The sequence below is a fragment of the Panthera onca genome, chromosome E3 (assembly GCF_046562875.1).
Source record: "Panthera onca isolate mPanOnc1 chromosome E3, mPanOnc1 haplotype 2, whole genome shotgun sequence".
Classification (NCBI taxonomy): Eukaryota; Metazoa; Chordata; class Mammalia; order Carnivora; family Felidae; genus Panthera; species Panthera onca.
The window spans coordinates 19081695-19098013 of record NC_138354.1 but is presented as its reverse complement, the minus strand read 5'-3'; the positions used below and the strand labels follow the sequence as shown (position 1 = coordinate 19098013).

Sequence of the window (16319 nt, the reverse complement as noted above, 5' to 3'; positions counted from 1 at the left end):
TCTGTGAGCATACTTGGTGTCTGAGACTTTGCACATGCTGCTCCCTTTTGAAAACTCCTTTTTGCTATCTTCTGTTGACCTTCAATTTTTATTTGCTTTCCTTAAGACTTTGTTTCAGAGAATTGAGTGAGGCTAGGCACAGAAGTGAGGCCAAAGTTTAGAGAGGCACTGGGGGTGGGGTTGGTTTTGTATGTAGGCAATAGATGCAAATGTGCACTGAAGGAAATGACCAAGTTCTTAAACTCCTAAAAAGTCCTAGGTTAAGTCAGTTCTATGCACATCACTACAGGAATTCAGTAGGTCCAGAGAGATCACAAAAGTCAAGGTTATTTTTTTCCCTCCAGAAGGGAGCTCAGACAGCAAAGGGCCCAGAGGGAAATTCAGGAAGTGGCAGGACTCACTAAGATCCCTGGTTATAACCAGGGCCTTTAACAGCTCAAGAGACCTGATGCAGTTACTGCTACAGCCCAACCTGGGTGACTGGGAAAGGGTTCAAGGTGTGGCAGAGGCATTAAGTACGGGGCCTTCGTTCTGGCTTCATGGAACGCAGCAGCTACGTTGGCCCAGTTCTTAACCTGGAGCCTGCGCCCTGTGTTGTTGAGGGGGCTGAACAATCAGTGTTGTTGAGGGGATTGTTGGAATAAATTCCAGGTTCTTCAGGCGGTTCCATGGTCCAAGGAAGATTAATTAAGAAACCAGTTCTAATCCCATCTCCTGTTGAGATGGGAAAACAGACAAGCTCAACAGTACAGATTAAGGACATAGGCATTAATAATCTCGTCTTCATCAAGAAAGTGCAACCTCAGGCAGCACGGACTTAAGCGGGAGATGGGAATAACAACACCCACTCATACAGATCACTTGCGTGGTGTCGTGTCGTGTCGTGTCACCTGGCTCATACCACTCAGGAAATGTTGGCTTAGGTCAGTGGCTGTTTTTGTCACGGGGGCCTTGTGCACCTGTGAGTTCTGGGTCTAAAAGTGAGACTGAGCCTAATACATACTCCCCCCAACTGTGAGCCTTATCAGGTGCTGCTGGTAAAAGCGGATGGGGAGCTTGATGGTAGGGAGAAAATTTCACGAGCTCTCTTCTTGAAGCCCTGGGCAAGCATAAAACAAAGCAGGAAGGTCCTCTCCCAACCCATTCACTTTTCTCCTGCCCAGGAAGGAAGAACAGGAAACAAGGGATCTTTCTTCTAGGCTCTGCCACCTCCCCTGGCCCTCCCCGGTCCTGAACACCAGACACGAACGGCACACTCCCCCTTAAATAGATGTTTATTGGCAGTGGGCTGGAAAGAGCAGTGGAGTTAGCATATACAGACAACACCACACACCAATGTCACATGGGAGGCAAAAGTGATGGCAAAGAGCAGCCTGGAGCCCTGGGTGAAGTCCCCTCCTCCAGAGTGAGTGTGGGAGGGGACGGGGCCTGGAGTGTTGAGGGGGCAGCCTTAGGACACCTCCGCTTAGTAGGCATGGTTAGAGATGAAGAGAGACTCGCTGGCTGCGGCCCCAGCCTGACCACTTGGGGTGTACTTTCCTTGGCAAGCGAGGCTGTTGGCCTAAGAGGGGAGAGGAGCCAGAGTGAGGTCTTATCAGAATCCCGTCTGCCCCGGCACCCCGCCCGCCTCTTGCCCCCATCCTTACCAGGGCTCGCTTGACATACTCCTCCTGGGCAGCCTTCAGGTTCTCCTTCTTTCCACCCCAGGCCTTCAGGGCAGAAGCCTGCAGGGCTCGGCCATAGGAGAAGGTCAGGGCCCACGGCTTCAGCAGGGGGCATTTGTTGATGGCGTTGAGGTTGATGGATGCCTCCTCCTCACTCTGGCCTCCAGACAGGAAGGTGATCCCTGTAGAACAAGGGGTGAAGGGGGGGAAGCAGATATAGTCAGAGACTCAGGGCTTGGTAGGAGCCCCTAGAAGCTGAGCTGGAAGTCAGACCAAATGGGCGTAAAGATTGTGGGCACAGTTCATCTACCTCCCAGAGGTCAAGATGAGGATGTGGGTCTCACCAGTGACAGCGGGGGGCACCGTGCGGCGCAGAGCTGTGACGGTTGCCATGGCAATCTCCTCATGAGAGTATTTATGGGTGCAGGCGTGGCCTGGAGTTACCATATTGGGCTTCAGCAAAGTGCCTTCCAGGTAGATGTGGTGGTCACTCAGAGCCTTGTAGACAGCAGCCAGCACCTAGAGCAGAGCAGGGCCAAAGTCGGTTGCGATCGAGGCGGGGGGAACAGGGGTCAGTCCTACAGCCCTTGGCCCAGTCACCTATCCACCATACTGCCCAGGCAGGCAGGGAACTTACCTTCTCGGTTACATACTGACAGCGCTTCAAGTCATGGTCCCCATCAGGGAGGATCTCGGGCTCCACGATGGGCACGATGCCATTCTGTGGGGTGAGGGACAGGGTGGCCTTGAGGCCTTCTAAGCTGAAGCCCACCCATAGCTCTCCACAGCTATCAGCCAAGATCTTATCTCCATGATGACAGAGACTCATGGCCTCACGGCCCTCAGCAGACTGTAGGGAACACGCATCTCCTCCAAGACACCCACACAATCCCTATTCTGCTTCTCTGCTCACAGAACCCCCGAGTGTCCTCCACAGGCCCGAGCCTGATGCTTGGGGAAGATCCAGAACAACTGCGCTGGGGGAGGTACGTATCCTGGCAGATGGGTGGCAGGCTAGCTGACACTCTGGAACCAAATGAGGTGGGAGGTGGCCTGCTGGGGAACTGGAGGCCCACCTGCTGGCAGATGCTGGCATAACGGGCCAGCACGTTGGCGTTTTCCATGATGGCAAGGGCTGAGGGGGTGTGTTCCCCAATCTTCAGCACACAGCGCCACTTGGCAAAGTCGGCTCCGTCCTTCTTGTACTGGGCACAGCGCTCAGACAGCCCATCCAGCCCTGGAGAGAGAACAGAATCGTCAGAGCACAGCAGAGGAGGGGGCAGGCGGCTCCCCACTCAACCTCGGCACCCAGAGGGCTGGTGGCCTGCGCGAGTCAGTCCGTAGGGCAGGGAGCAGAACGGTTCTCACCTTGGGTGGTAGTCTCGCCGTTCGTTCCTGCCAGGGGTACCACGCCCTTGTCCACCTGTTGGGGTGGGGGGGGGGCAGCAACAACATAAGACAGGAGGAGTGACCTCTAGTACTCCACTCTGCCCCTCACTTTACTTAATCTTAAGTGATACCTCACGGTTTGCAAATGTTTTCAGTTAGTTACAATACCTGGGCCTAGGAAGGAAAATACACGGGGAGGTTACTGGACAGAGCCTGGACTGCTACCACTTACTAACTCTGCGAGCCAGACACTTCACTGCCTTGAGCTTCTGGGTCTTAGTCTGTACAAGGGAAACGCCTTGCTCTTGGAGTTACGAGGATGAAAAGTGCCAAGCAGGGGTACCTGGCTGGCTCAGACGGGGGGAGCATGTGACTCTCGATCTTGGGGTTGTGAGTTCGAGCCCCACACCGGGTATAGAGATTACTTAACTAAAATATTAAAAAAAGAAAAGAAAAAGAAGCCAAGCAGTTCCCATATGTTTCTGGCTTTTCTCACACATGCTTCGGAGGTGGCCTGGGGCAGACTCCACTCACGTCTCCAGGCTCCCAACCCAATGTCCACCCCCACCCCGGCCTGCCACTCTGATTTCTTTCCCCGAGATCCATCTCATATCCTGAGACCCAGCCCCCTCACCTTGATGCCCACAACACCGCCCTTGGATTTGATGACTTGGGGGAAGGGGCGGCCATCGTCTGTCTTCTGGTACAGTGTCTCATGGAAGAGGATGACACCCCCAATGCAGGGATTCACACGGTCGTCGGCAGTCAGCAGCAGCTGGCGGTAGAAGCGCCGGTTCTCCTCGGTGTTCTCGGTGCCGATGGACTGCAGCCGCTTGGCAATGCTCCCTAGGAGCATCGTATAAAAATAAGAGGATCAGCCTGTCACCCTCAACCCTGGGCCCTCCTCCACTGTGTCCTGCCCGTACCAGTGGACTCATCTGCAGCCAGGATGCCCTTGCCCGGAGCCACAATGCGGTGAGCGATGTCAGAGAGCTCCTTCTTCTGCTCTGGGGTCAGCGCTGGGTATTGGTAGGGCATGGTGCCGGTCAGTTCCTGGCCAAAGGAGGCAGACAGGGGAGGAATGGTTAGCTGGGTCTTCCCATGGTCTCCCCACAAGCAGGGCCCCTTGCCTGGAGGTCAGGACAAAGGTTCCCTACCCTCCCCTAGTCCACACTGGGCAGGTCTTGGGGCACTTCCTGTGCCCAAGCCTCCCCTACACCCAACTTCCCTGTACTAGGCCTGCCTCCTGTACCTTCCCTAACTTTGTTTGTTGCTGGGTGTTTCCCACCTTAGGGTGGGGTTGCGTACTGGCATCTGTGGTAAAGCAATAGGCCAGAGACATGGAAAGACAGGTCATGTAGAAGCTGGACCCTTCTGGCTTGCGCTCTGCCATGGGGTCACCTTGCCTAGAAGCAGAACCGAACCGGAGTATTTTAGAATTTAGAGGTCGCACATCAGGCAGAGGGCCCAACAGAAGGACCCAGAGAAGGGAAAGCTCTGGGCTTCAAGTCCCACAGAAACCAAGGGCCAGAGCTGAGACTAGAACCCAGATCTTCTGACTGCTGTACGGGATCCACCCAAGATTCCAGGGCCGGCCCAGGCTCCAAAGCCTCAAGGACATCCCAAGGTCAAGCTTCTCCTCCCAGGGTTGGGGGAGGGCCTTAGGAAAAGGGTGTTAGAAAAAAGGGCAGGAGGGTAACGGGAAGCCCAGGAAAGGGCAGCAGAGGAAGCCCAGCCCAAGGGGGAGGAACGGGGTAAGGTTTACCGATCGCATTGCTCATACAGGGTAAGAGAATTGTAGAGAGGCGAGCGGCCCCACCCCTTCCCCTGAAAATGCTCCTGTCTGCCCGCCCGGCTGCAGCTGTTCCAGGCTCACAATCAAGGTCACCAGATAAGTAAAGGCACGGAAAGTGTTAACTGAGCAGCACGCGCCTCCAAGGGGTTTCCCCTCCTCGCCAGGGGGGTCCCACCTCCCAGGGCAGGGACCAACCACGCTTTCGGAAAGCCTGAGAGTATACGAGCTGGCCCCCACCCCCTCGCTGCCTCTTAGGATCACCGCAGAGGCAAAGGGGCCGTAATCCTTTGCACCTGGGATCCCAGCAAGAAAAGGAGAAAAGGAATGGCCCTTCATCTCGTCCTGCTTCCTCCTCCGCCATGACTCAGCGCGCGTAGTCGCTGCATTGCGCAGCAAACCAAGGAAACTCAAGCTGAAGACGGTTGAGGAGTCCGGGCTGGGAGCATGTATGTGGGAGGTAGTGGGGCGCGGGGCGATGCTGGGACGGGGGAATGGGGGTGGGCTCCGACCCGACCGGCCACTGCCCCCAGGATCCTTCTCCAGGGTCCCTGACCTTCGCACACGGCGAGGGGCGCTCACCTGGCACGGGAGGGGGCGGGTTTGCGGGGTGCGGCGGTGGAGGGCGACGGGCCGGCGAGCGGACTGAGGGAGCGAACGCAGCAGTCGTCACCAGCACCCTGGTTCTGCGGTGCGTTCCAAGCGGAACGCAGCCTACTCGGCTCCGGAGGGGGCGGCGCAGGGGGCGGGAAGCAGGGAGGTGGCGCCGGGCTTATAAAGGCACCGCGCCAGCCTCCGCCGGGTTTTTTCCCTTGAAGGGGGCCGGGAGAGCGCTGGCGTCCAATTGCAGGAGAGGAACGGTGGAGAGGCCGCCCCCGAAAGGCGAAGCCCGGAGGCGGCGCTTGGGCGGGGACAGCGCTAGGAGAACACGATCCCTGCCCCCCCCCCCCCGCCACCCCCCGGCCCCCTAGGACGTGACTCGGGCCACATCCTTCGGGTCGCCTGGGCTCTCCACCCCCCACCTCCCCGTCTCCCTTCTCCCCCCAGTTGGCGCGTTCTGGGGAGCCGTGACTCAGCCGATTAGGGGCCCCGGAGGAGATGGGAAGGGAGGTGGGGGCAAGTGGGTGCAAGAGCCTGAAAGGACGGAGGCTCAGCCTCCCCGTCTAGGCCCAGTCGCGCGGCCGCGGGGCAGCCCCAGCTTCCGGCCTGCGCTGATGCAGCGTGTGTCACACTGTAACAGAACCCGGAGGTTGGGCGTCTGCCGGCCTCGCCTGCAGGCTCGACTTGCGGGCTCTGGCGCGCGGGGCCGCCCCTCCCTGGGTCACCAGCCCAGGCGGAAGAGCGGCGGGGGGGAAAGGGCGGCGAGTGGCTGCCCCGGGAGGAACTCGACGGGGCGGCGGGGCTGGCGGGGGGCGGAGGCCGGGCGGCAGCCGTTCCGGGTGGCCCGCCCGCGCCGGTATAGGCGCCCCAGCCGCCCGGGTCGGGCTCGCGGCCGCGGCGGACCGGCCTCGCCGTGCGTGCGCACGCCCTCTCCGCCCGGGCCGGGGCGGACCCGCCTGCGGCCCCCGCCGCCATCCACAGCCAGACTGCGGCGGAACCGGCCGGCCGCCGCTCGCCCAAGCGAGTCTGGAGATGCAGTGCCACAGTCCCCGCGCAAACGTCTCCCTGGGACCTGACTTCCCCCTCCAGACTCAAACCTGTCCCTAGCCGGTCAGCCCCCAGATACATTCCGAGTCCCTCATCCTACCAGCCAAGCCTCCCCTCCTAATCTGGACCCCTTAGGCCCAACCCCAACCCTGCGGCGTCCTGCTGGCGCCCACCTGCGAGGAGGCTGAAGGAGCGGGCAGAGCCTGGTCAGCAGCGAGTGAGCCAGGCCGCTCCTGGGCTGGGTTATAAGGCAGCTCCTGCCCTCCCCCCAGCCAATGTCCCCAACCTTCTCCGGTGACCCCTGCCCTTTCCTTGCCACGGATCCCCTGGCAGGGTCCTATATTTAGGGAAACCTGAAGCCCCTGACATTCAGGCCAGCGTGGGGCCTAAAGTGAGAGAAGGGGGAGGAAGCTCTGGGCCTGCCCTAGTTGGGGGGCAGGGGGAGGGCCCCTGCCCACTCACCCGTCCATCTGAGGAAATTTCTTCCTTGGAAATCCAGCCTGAGGCCCTCAAAGGTTGTCAAGAGAAATCAGTCTTTGCCAGGGATCTGTGGGGAGGGAAGGAGAGGAAAGGGGACTCAGATCTGTGGCCCTCTCTGCCTCCTTCTCAACCCCCTCCCCTCTGGGCCCTGATGATGGCTGTTGTGATTCTCAGGAGACCAAGCTTTTGGCGGGAGAGCAGCTGCAGGCACTACACTCACCTCAAAATAACCAAGAGTCCGTGGACAAGGTGTGGTTGTGGTACCCCTATATCCTGACGCTCAAGGCTCAAGTTTGTCCCATAATGTGGTCTGCGGTGAGCAGTGTCTCCCACCCTCACCTTCAATTTTAACAGTTTATGTGGGGAGGAGGAGAGGCGGGGAGGGGCACCTGCCAGAGCACTAGCCCCTCTCCCTCCTGGCCCCCCAAAGGGGTTGCAGTCCAGCGGGCCAAGGGCTCTCTGAGTCCTGCTCTGCAGGAAGCCAGGCTCTCCACAGCTGGTTCCCGGGCTGATGAGCTGGGCAGGCCATTTGTGGTTCCAGTGGTCTAGAGAAAGGTGTCCAGTGGCCCCTCAGGGAAAGGGACATGTGGGCCCAGGAGGTTGGCCGCTCCCCAAAGGGCAAGGACTCCGGGTCCTCATCGGAGCTTGATCTCAAAGCAGAGACAGTTGAGGCTCTGGCAGTCAGGGAGTTGGCACGCACAGGCACAGTCGCAGAGTGGGCAGCAGCGAGGGCAGCGAGAGGCCCAACCCTGAGGGAGAGGAGAAAGGGGTGAGGGCGGTGGGCAGGAGGAAGGGTGACCAGTGCCCTACACTGTTTCCCTCTCAGGGGAGAAGGGAACAGAGAGGCCTGGAGAGTCCCATTTGCCCAGTGGAACAGAGGGTACCGTCTACCATTCTTGGGAACAAATCAATTCCCTGTGCTATTAAATCAGCAAGGAGGCAGTGTTCCAAACAACTGAGTTCAGGCGGTTCTTTCCTTCTTCCTATTTAATAGACAAGGAGACCGAGGACCAAATAGTCCTGTTTGATTAAGTCCCAATGTTCAGCTCCAAGAGGATTCTACTATATCCTTGTGGCCTCATTCAATTCCAAGCCAGGAGACCGGGGAAAGCACACATTTTCTGTCCATGATGAAAATGGCTTGGTTTTGTGAATTTCGTCCTTGGCATGAGACCAGATTGTAGGATCTCGTTCATCATTTCTGAGCGCCTGCTCCATGCAAGGCACAGACTGTATTCATGAATGACTTTTTAAAAATCTCAATTGTCTTTGAGAATGGTACTGTACCGATCTAAGAAAATTTTTTAGTGTTTCACACAGAGTCACCTCTCTTTTATGTATCAGAACCTTGCACAGGGGGCCTCTTTACAAACGAGGCAATGGAGGCTTAGAGAGGGGGATACCCCTCAACACCAATGCCAGGAATACCAGCTTCCTTCTGGGTCTGCTGGGACAGGGACAGTTTATCTCATGTCACCACTGGCCTAGCACGGGTACTCGTACTCAGTAGGTATGTGAGAAACAAATGAATGTTGAGTGAGTGGATAAATCAAATCATTTCCCCCTCTTTGGGCAAAGAAGAAAGAAGAGGGCTTCAGGGAAATCAGAAGGGTCTGTCTCTTGGGAACTAGGAACAGCATGTCCTTAGTGACAAGAACGGAGAACTGTCCTAGGTCTCCCTTCCTGCCCTGTGACAAGGGTGATCTGTGACTGCTTCACGCATGGACTGGAGTCAGGCCAAGTGGCTGGGGTGGGACACACCCAGGATGTGACAGGAGATTGGCTCCTGGAGGCCTGAGGCAGAGCTAGTGACAGTCACAGTTGCACAGCTCAGTCAGACACCAGGCCAAGCCAGGAATAGGGGAATGACCTTTCAAACAGCTGAGGTTTGGGGGTGCGGTGTCAGATGACTGGTGAGATCAGATATCAGTAGGGGCTGCGGTGAGGGGAGGGGATCTGCCCGCCGCAAGGACAGGGGTCTGAACGGGGCTGGTGTAGTGCCAGCAGAATTGTCTCTCAAGAAGGAGGCCAGAGGTGTCATGGTGGAAGGGAGACTGAAGTGGTTCCCTTGTGTTTGATGCTGGGGGTGGTTTGGGGCCTCCCTGGGGAGTCCCAGTCTGGGCATGAAGCGGGCTCTGTGGGTTTTTGGAGGACCACACCGTCACTCCCTACACAGGACCGGTGGCTGAGAGACGCTCCATTGCCATCACCTCGGAGGAGAGGGTATGAAAAGTATTTCTGGGCTCTGTCCACTGGAAGGGTTTACAGCTAGTCATTTATAACTGTCTAATGGATTTCTCGACTCTCACAAGCAGCCATGAGGCTTCTCAAAGGAATCTGCTACTTCAGTACATTAAGCAAGAATGCCACAAGACCGTTAACCCTTGTGTGTTAGGCTCTTTCCGCTTCGATTTCTCTCACTTTGATTTTGGGAAGGCCAGCCATCTTTAGTGGTTAGCGCTCGGGCCCGGATGTGAATCGAATTCAGGCCCAGGTTTGGCTAATTCATGTTTTGAGCCTCAGTTTTCTCATCCAAATATAATGCCTCCTTCATAGGCTCATGGCGGCAAGCACAATGCCTGGTACACAGTGAACACTCAATGGCAGGCAGATACTCTTGTCCCCGTTCTCTCCCCCAGGTTTTTAAATAGGCTCCGCGCCCAGCATGGAGGCAAACCGGGGGTGGGGGCGGGGTGGGGGGTGGGGGTGTGCCTTGAATCAAGAACTGAGCCGAGGGTGCCTGGGTGGCTCAGGTAGTTAAGCGCCGACTTTGCCGCAGGTCGTGATCTCGCGGTCTGAGAGTTCGAGCCCCGTGTTGGGCTCTGTGCCTACAGCTCGGAGCCCGGAGCCTGCTTCGGCTTCTGTGTCTCCCTCTATCTCTGGCCCTCCCCCACTCGCATTCTGTCTCTCTCTCTCAAAAATAAACATTTAAAAAAATAAATTAAATAAACATTAAAAAAAAAAAAAAAAAAGAACTGAGCCGAGATCAAGAGTCGGCCGCCCAACAGACTGAACCACCCAGGCACTGCCCTGAACAATAGTTCTTAACCCTGATGTGCCCCAGGGTTTGTTTAATTAATTAATTAATTTGTTAAAAATGCACAAAATCCAGGGCACTTGGGTGGCTCAATCGGTTGAGCAGTCTGACTTTGGCTCAGGTCATGATCTCACGGTTCATGTGTTCGTTCGAGCCTCGCGTCGGGCTCTCTGCCGTCAGCGCAGAGCCTGCTTCACATCATCTGTCCCCCTCTCCGCCCCTCCCCTGTTCGCACTATCTCTCTCTCTCAAAAATAAATAAACATTTAAAAAATTTTTTCTTAATTCACAAACTCCAATCCCATCCCAGACCTACTGAGCGTGGGGCCTGGACGCGTGGTTTTCTATGTCTCATATGTGCCTCTGATCACACACAGGGCTGATAACCAACCATTGCGCTGTATGACTTCATTTCTCATGGTCTAGCATAACTGCCTACTTTTTCTTCTCTGCCCTTCATTAGAATAGAAGCCCTGTGCGGCTGGGACCGTGTCCAGCTTGTTTTGCTGAGCCCCTAGGGCCTGGCACAGGGCTTCAACAGTGACTCCATAAATCTTTGGTAGGTGAATACATAAGTGAATGAATAAATGAATGAGTGAATGAATGAGATCCTTGCCACATGCTTGTGAAAGAAGGCAGAGCAGGCAGGTTTGTCTCCCAGAAAGGAAAAGACACCTGGGTTTGTGTCCTGGCCTAGGCCTCAGGTGACTCACTCAAGCCTCCGTAAGCCTCAGTTTCGGACAGCTATAAAGTAGGCAAGAGCTTTGTAATATTTGTGGTCCTTGTTACTATAAGGAAACTGAAGAACAGACACTCTATACTTCGTACAGAGACGGCTCAAGGACAGAATGATCCTGCCCTGCCCTGTGCCATTCTAGAATCCTTCCTTCCTGGCTCTGGCTGAAGCCGGATAGATCAGGCCCTGAGGTCTCCAGGTCCAGAATTCCTCACTCCATCCTCATGGGTCTGACCAGGGAGGAAAGGCCCAGACTGACAGAAGGGGCAAAGGGCAACCCCTCCCGCCCCTCCCCCCACCCCCCCCACCCCCCCGCCAGGAGAGGGGGCCAGAAATCACTTTGTAATTCAGCATTTCCTATAAAATAGGAGTTTTTAGGACCCTGGGTCTTCGTTTTCCCCTTTGCCCTCTTACCCCCAGTCCTGGGCTCCTCTCCCGGCTACCCCTCAGAAACCAAAAGCAGATTATTTGAAGGAGAGCCCCTTGCCTCATAATTTATTTCAAAACTCACAACTTCTCCCAGGAATTCAACCAACTAAGGTCCGCACAAGTTGGGAATTTGCTGGGTCTTTTATCCTCCCTCTTTCCTCCCGGGGAAGGTCACCACTTCAAAGGCAAGAGCTTTGCTGTCTAAATCTGAGCCCCAAATAGGAAGGTGGTCAGTTACATTTAACATCGTAAAACCCACAAAGGCAAAAATGGCCTGGCCTCTGGGAGCAAGGCTCCTCCCTGAGGATTCTGTTTCAACACACAATGGAGCAATTTGCTCTAAAGAGTCCGACTGAACCTCCCGGAGGCAACTTGTCCCCCTGCAAAACCAGGATAAAAATACTTAACTATCTACACACACAGGCATAGCTAGGGGGTCAAGGTGTGATGTCCAGGTCAAAAGGGCAAGTAGCAGTTGTGATGAAACAGTATGTGTGGTATGATCCCATCTTTACCAAATAATGGCATAATATAGCAGGAATAGTACTGCATATTAGTATATGAGGGACGTACACAAAATGTAGCAACCTTGGTTATGGAGCTGGTTTATAAAGTGACTTGTACTTTCGATGTTTTTCGACACGCACACTGTAATCAATGCTTTTCATAATCAGTACTATATAGCTTTTTAAAAATACCCAGCGCTCTTGGGGCGCCTGGGTGGCTTAGTCGTTTAAGCGTCTGACTCTTGATTTCAGCTAAGTCATGATTTCATGATTCATGAGATCGAGCCCCACATCAGGGTCTGTGCTGACAATGCAGAGCCTGCTTGGGATTCTCCCTCTCTCTCTCTCTCAAAATAAATAAACATTAAAAATAGGGGCGCCTGGGTGGCGCAGTCGGTTAAGCGTCCGACTTCAGCCAGGTCACGATCTCACGGTCCGTGAGTTCGAGCCCCGCGTCAGGCTCTGGGCTGATGGCTCAGAGCCTGGAGCCTGTTTCCGATTCTGTGTCTCCCTCTCTCTCTGTCCCTCCCCCGTTCATGCTCTGTCTCTCTCTGTCCCACAAATAAATAAAAAAACGTTGAAAAAAAAAAAAAAAATAATACCCAGGAGCGCCTGGGTGGCTCAGTTGAGCATCTCACTTCGGCTCAGGTCATGATCTCGCAGTCCGTGAGTTCGAGCCCCATGTCGGGCTCTGAGCTGACAGCTCGGATCCTGGAGCCTGCTTCGGATTCTATGTCTCCGGCTCTTTCTGCCCCTCCCCTACTTGTTCCCTCTCTCTCTCTCTCAAAAATAAATAAATGTTTAAAAAATACCCAGCTCTCAGGGTTGCTGAGAAAATAATAATGCCAGTAAAAGTGGCACACCGTCTGGAATGTAGTGCTCACTCAGTGAACAGAAGGAGCGGTGAGGGGGGTCGTTTATATTTCCGTTTTCGGAAGCCATTGTGTGCCCTACATGGTACTCACCTTTCTCCAGCTGCCACCCTATTTTCTTCCGTCAAAGCAGTTTTCAGCACCAGAAAAGTATGTGATGTGCTGTTTATGGTGTCTTGGGCTGTCTCCCACTGAGCCAGGACCCCGAACGGGGCCTGGCCTAGAGCAGGTGCTCAGCAATCAACGTTGTTGAACAACAACAACACAAAAACGCACAGAGCGCGCCCAGGTCGGGGCTCGGGGAGCCAGGGACAGGACAAGAACTCACAGCTTCGGTGGGCTGGGGGCAGCAGGCATCCAGGCAGCGGGCGGGGCTGGGCAGAGGGAAGTCGCAGGCTTCCGCACAGGTCCAGCAACAGTCCTGGGGCCGGGAAGCGCCTTGCTTCCTGCAGGGGGAGCTGCAGTCCGTGCAGCAGCCCTGGGCCTAGGAGATGGAAAGGGCTCAGGATCCGGGTCAGGTGGCATGCGGGAGACAGGAAAGGAGGGACCGTGATAGGTACAGATGCGGGGACTAAATGGCAAAGGAGCCTCAGAGTAAGGGCCTGCAGATGAGGGCACCGACTGACCGCCTCCTCTTCCCCAGAGCCCACCCTTCAGCCTCCACCAGGCCCCTCACCAGCAGGCAGTGTCTCGTCAGCAGCACTACACCGAGCAGCAACAAATAGATGCCCACAGCGATGAAGACGATGGCGGGGATGGGGAGCAGCAGGGAGGGACTGCTGACGGGAGCCGGGGTTGGGTTCCACGGGCTAGAGGAGGCCTGGACAAGCACAGGAGGAAGGGGTGACAAGGAGGTGGGAGGGGCTGCAGGAAGGCAAAAATACCAGGAGGGACACCGGAGGTGGCTGGGAAGAGGGGAGGAACGGCCATCAGATGCTGGGGAGAGAGTCATTGGGACTGCACTATCCTGTTCCCCAAATGTGACCTTCCTCTGTCGTCCCCGTTTCAGCACCATCGGTACCTGTTGATCATTCTAGAATGTTCCAAGATGTGTTGCTCTTCCTCTCAGAATGCCTCTCCATAATGTATCTATTGTCTCTGATTCCTCTGTACTACTTTACTGTCCCTTAGGCCACATTACTGGCCGCTGACTGTCTTCCAACCCACAATTCTGCCTCTTCCCATCCCAGCTGTGTTGTGTATCTGTCCTTTCCTTCCAGTCCTTCAATGGCTCCCAGTGACTCAGTCCAAACTTCTTATCTCAGTGACAAAGCCCCCGAGCTAGCCCTGCCCGCCTCGGCCTCCCTCCTCCTCTCCACTCCAGCCATACTGAAGTCCTAGCAGCTCCCCAAACGCCTACCCTCTCTCCCACCCCCGAGGCTCTGCCCGAGCTGCTCCCCCAGCCTGGGATGCCTCTTCTCCTTGATTACTTGGCAAGCATCTCATCTTGCCAAGAAGCGCGGGAATGTGCGCTCCGTGGGAAGTCTATTCCCGGCACTGTCTCACAGCTCTCCTCCGGAGCTGGAAGGGTCTACGTTGGGTACAGAGCCCCCTGTCCAGTCCGGGCTGGAAGGCAGGCAAAGTCAGGGCGAGTTTAAGGCACTTAGGGGGTCCCTCCGGGAAAGGGTAAGGGGCCTAGGACTCACGGCCATGGGGCAGGACAGCGCCGGTCAGTCCAGGAGCTGCAGAGGAGAGAAAGTCCTGGGTCTCAGAGGCTGAGAGGGGCCATTGGACTGGGGTGCCCGATACCCCCCGCCCAGTCTGGAGAAACTGAGGCCGAACGATGGCTACTGGTCGGGACAGTGGGGTCGGGGGTCCGGGGGATTCGGGGCGGCGCCCCCCTCGCAGGCCCCAGCCTGGCCCTGGCCACACCCTTGACTGTCCCCACACCCCGGCCCCCTCCGTCCGCTGGTCCCCAGCACCTGCACCCGCGGGGCCGCGGGCAGTTCACGGATTCCGCGCCGCGCTCATCCAATCCGCCGCGGCGGCAGCACCGCCCAGAAGCTCCCGCTGCTTCTTGCCGTTGCCATGGGGATCCGAGCGCCGCTCCTACGGCGGCCGCCGAGACCCAAATTCCTTCTCCCAGCCGTTCTTCCCCGGCCAGATCCTCTGCGGTCACCAGTTCCTCGTAGCCGTGGTCGACCAGGTTTTCCCGCCGTTACTGAACGGAAGTGGCGATTTCCCGCTGCCACCTGCCGCAGTCGGACCCCCAGCTTGTGCGGCGTCCGGCGGCGCTGCAAAGAAAAGACTGATACCCGGGGCTACACCAGCAGCGTGCTGTGTGACTTCGGCCAAGTCACTGAGCCTCGCTGAGTCTGTAAAACCGGGAAACGCCTGCCTTACGGGGATGTTGTAAAAATCAAAGCTACTTGTTAACTGTATACCGCTATTCTTTTTTTTTTTTTCCCCCAACTTGGCCGCACCCATTTCTATTGACAGTGTCCTAATTTAAGACTTCAGCGGGTCTCTTTAACCTTCACATAATTGTCAGAGTGATTTCCTCCCACCCACATCAGATCTTGTCCCTTTTCCGGGGTGCTGGGGGGCTCAGTTGGTTAAGCGTCAGGCTTCGGCCCAGGTCATGATCTCATGGCTCTGGGTTCGAGCCTCCAGTCGGGCTCTCTCCTGACAGCTTGGAGCCTGCTTTGGGTTCTGTCTCAGGGTCTCTTTCTCTCTCTGCCCCTCCCCTGCCTGTGCTCTCTCTCTCTCTCTCAAATATAAAAATAAACATTAAAAAAATAAAAAAAGGTATTTTGTCCCTTTTTTTAAGTTTATTTATTTATTCTGAGAAAGAGGGAGAGAGAGAATGAGTGGAGGAGGGACAAAGAGAGAGGGGACAGGATCCCAGCCGGGCTCCGTGCTAACAACAGAGAGCCTGATGCGTGGCTCAGACTCATGAGCGGTGAGATCTTGACCTGCAGGGAAATCAAGAGTTGGACGCTTAACTGACTGAGACACCCAGGCACCCCAGACCATGTCCCTTTTCTATTTTAAACCTCCGGAGGCTCCCCAGCCGACTCCAGGATAAAGCCCAAGTGCTTAGCTGACAACATCATCCACTCTGGGCCCCTTTTGTCTTCCGTTTGTTCATTCACAGCATATCTAGGTTCTGGGACTCTAGCAGAGAATAAAGCTGACAAATTTCCTGCCCTCGTGTTGCTTACATTCTACTGGGGGAGGGGAATCAGATAATCTGTAAAACCATAACTAAATAACAATATATAATCATTCTTCCAAATTTCTACCATAGGACCTGTTCAAGTTTCCTGAACCAGTGCAGAGGGTCTCACAGCTCCACACATTTGCAGATGCTGTTCCCTCTGCCTAGAACACCCTTCCCCTGTTTCCCTCTGAAGAGTTCCCTCATCCTTCCAGCCTCTGCCTCAGGGAGGTCTTCCTGCCAACCTCACGGGGAGGTGGCTGCTTATGGCACCATATATGCACCGCTGTCCCAGCACTGATGACAAGCAATTTGAATTCTCCACTTTGCTCCCCGGTTAGATGGCGAGTGCCTGGGTCTGATTCATCCCCATATCCCAAGCCCTGGCAGTTGCTGTGGTCTTGGGGGCCTCGAGTGAGTACTCACTGATTCTATGAATGAATCAAATCCAATGCCATCCGCCAATGAAGTGTTGTTATCCAGATGCCCTACCTCCTTTGGCTCTCAAGCCACTCGGGCCTCCCACGTTTCATTCCTGACCTTTCTGGTTCTACGCAAACAATGCTTGCGCTCGTGCACACTCACGGAAGCACGCCTCCCCCATGGAG

At 55.8% G+C, this 16319-nt stretch overlaps 2 protein-coding genes across 4 annotated transcripts; both read right to left on the bottom strand.

The window, feature by feature from the left end:
- Positions 1-1256: 1256 nt before the first annotated feature.
- On the bottom strand, positions 1257-6749 carry ALDOA (aldolase, fructose-bisphosphate A). 2 transcript variants are annotated; one of them, XM_060648898.3, is made up of 9 exons: positions 6666-6749; positions 3980-4106; positions 3688-3899; positions 3033-3087; positions 2741-2901; positions 2302-2385; positions 2009-2183; positions 1647-1846; positions 1257-1561 (listed from the first exon to the last, which is right to left on the bottom strand). In XM_060648898.3, exons 2-9 carry the CDS (start codon positions 4089-4091, stop codon positions 1466-1468), a joined length of 1095 nt encoding a protein of 364 aa, XP_060504881.1. In that variant the 5' UTR covers positions 4092-4106; positions 6666-6749; the 3' UTR covers positions 1257-1465. The 2 variants fall into 2 exon arrangements, with proteins under 2 accessions (XP_060504881.1, XP_060504882.1); XM_060648899.3 differs by lacking the exon at positions 6666-6749 and adding an exon at positions 5428-5599.
- Positions 6750-6953: 204 nt separating this feature from the next.
- LOC132689296 (uncharacterized) lies at positions 6954-14545 on the bottom strand. Of its 2 annotated transcripts, XM_060648909.3 has the most exons (6): positions 14474-14545; positions 14198-14233; positions 13228-13371; positions 12880-13035; positions 7193-7721; positions 6954-7039 (listed from the first exon to the last, which is right to left on the bottom strand). In XM_060648909.3, the coding sequence occupies exons 2-5, from the start codon at positions 14201-14203 to the stop codon at positions 7608-7610; spliced, it is 420 nt and encodes a 139-aa protein (XP_060504892.1). In that variant the 5' UTR covers positions 14204-14233; positions 14474-14545; the 3' UTR covers positions 6954-7039; positions 7193-7607. The 2 variants fall into 2 exon arrangements, with proteins under 2 accessions (XP_060504892.1, XP_060504890.1); XM_060648907.3 differs by lacking the exons at positions 14198-14233; positions 14474-14545 and having other exon boundaries at positions 13228-13883.
- Positions 14546-16319: the final 1774 nt, after the last annotated feature.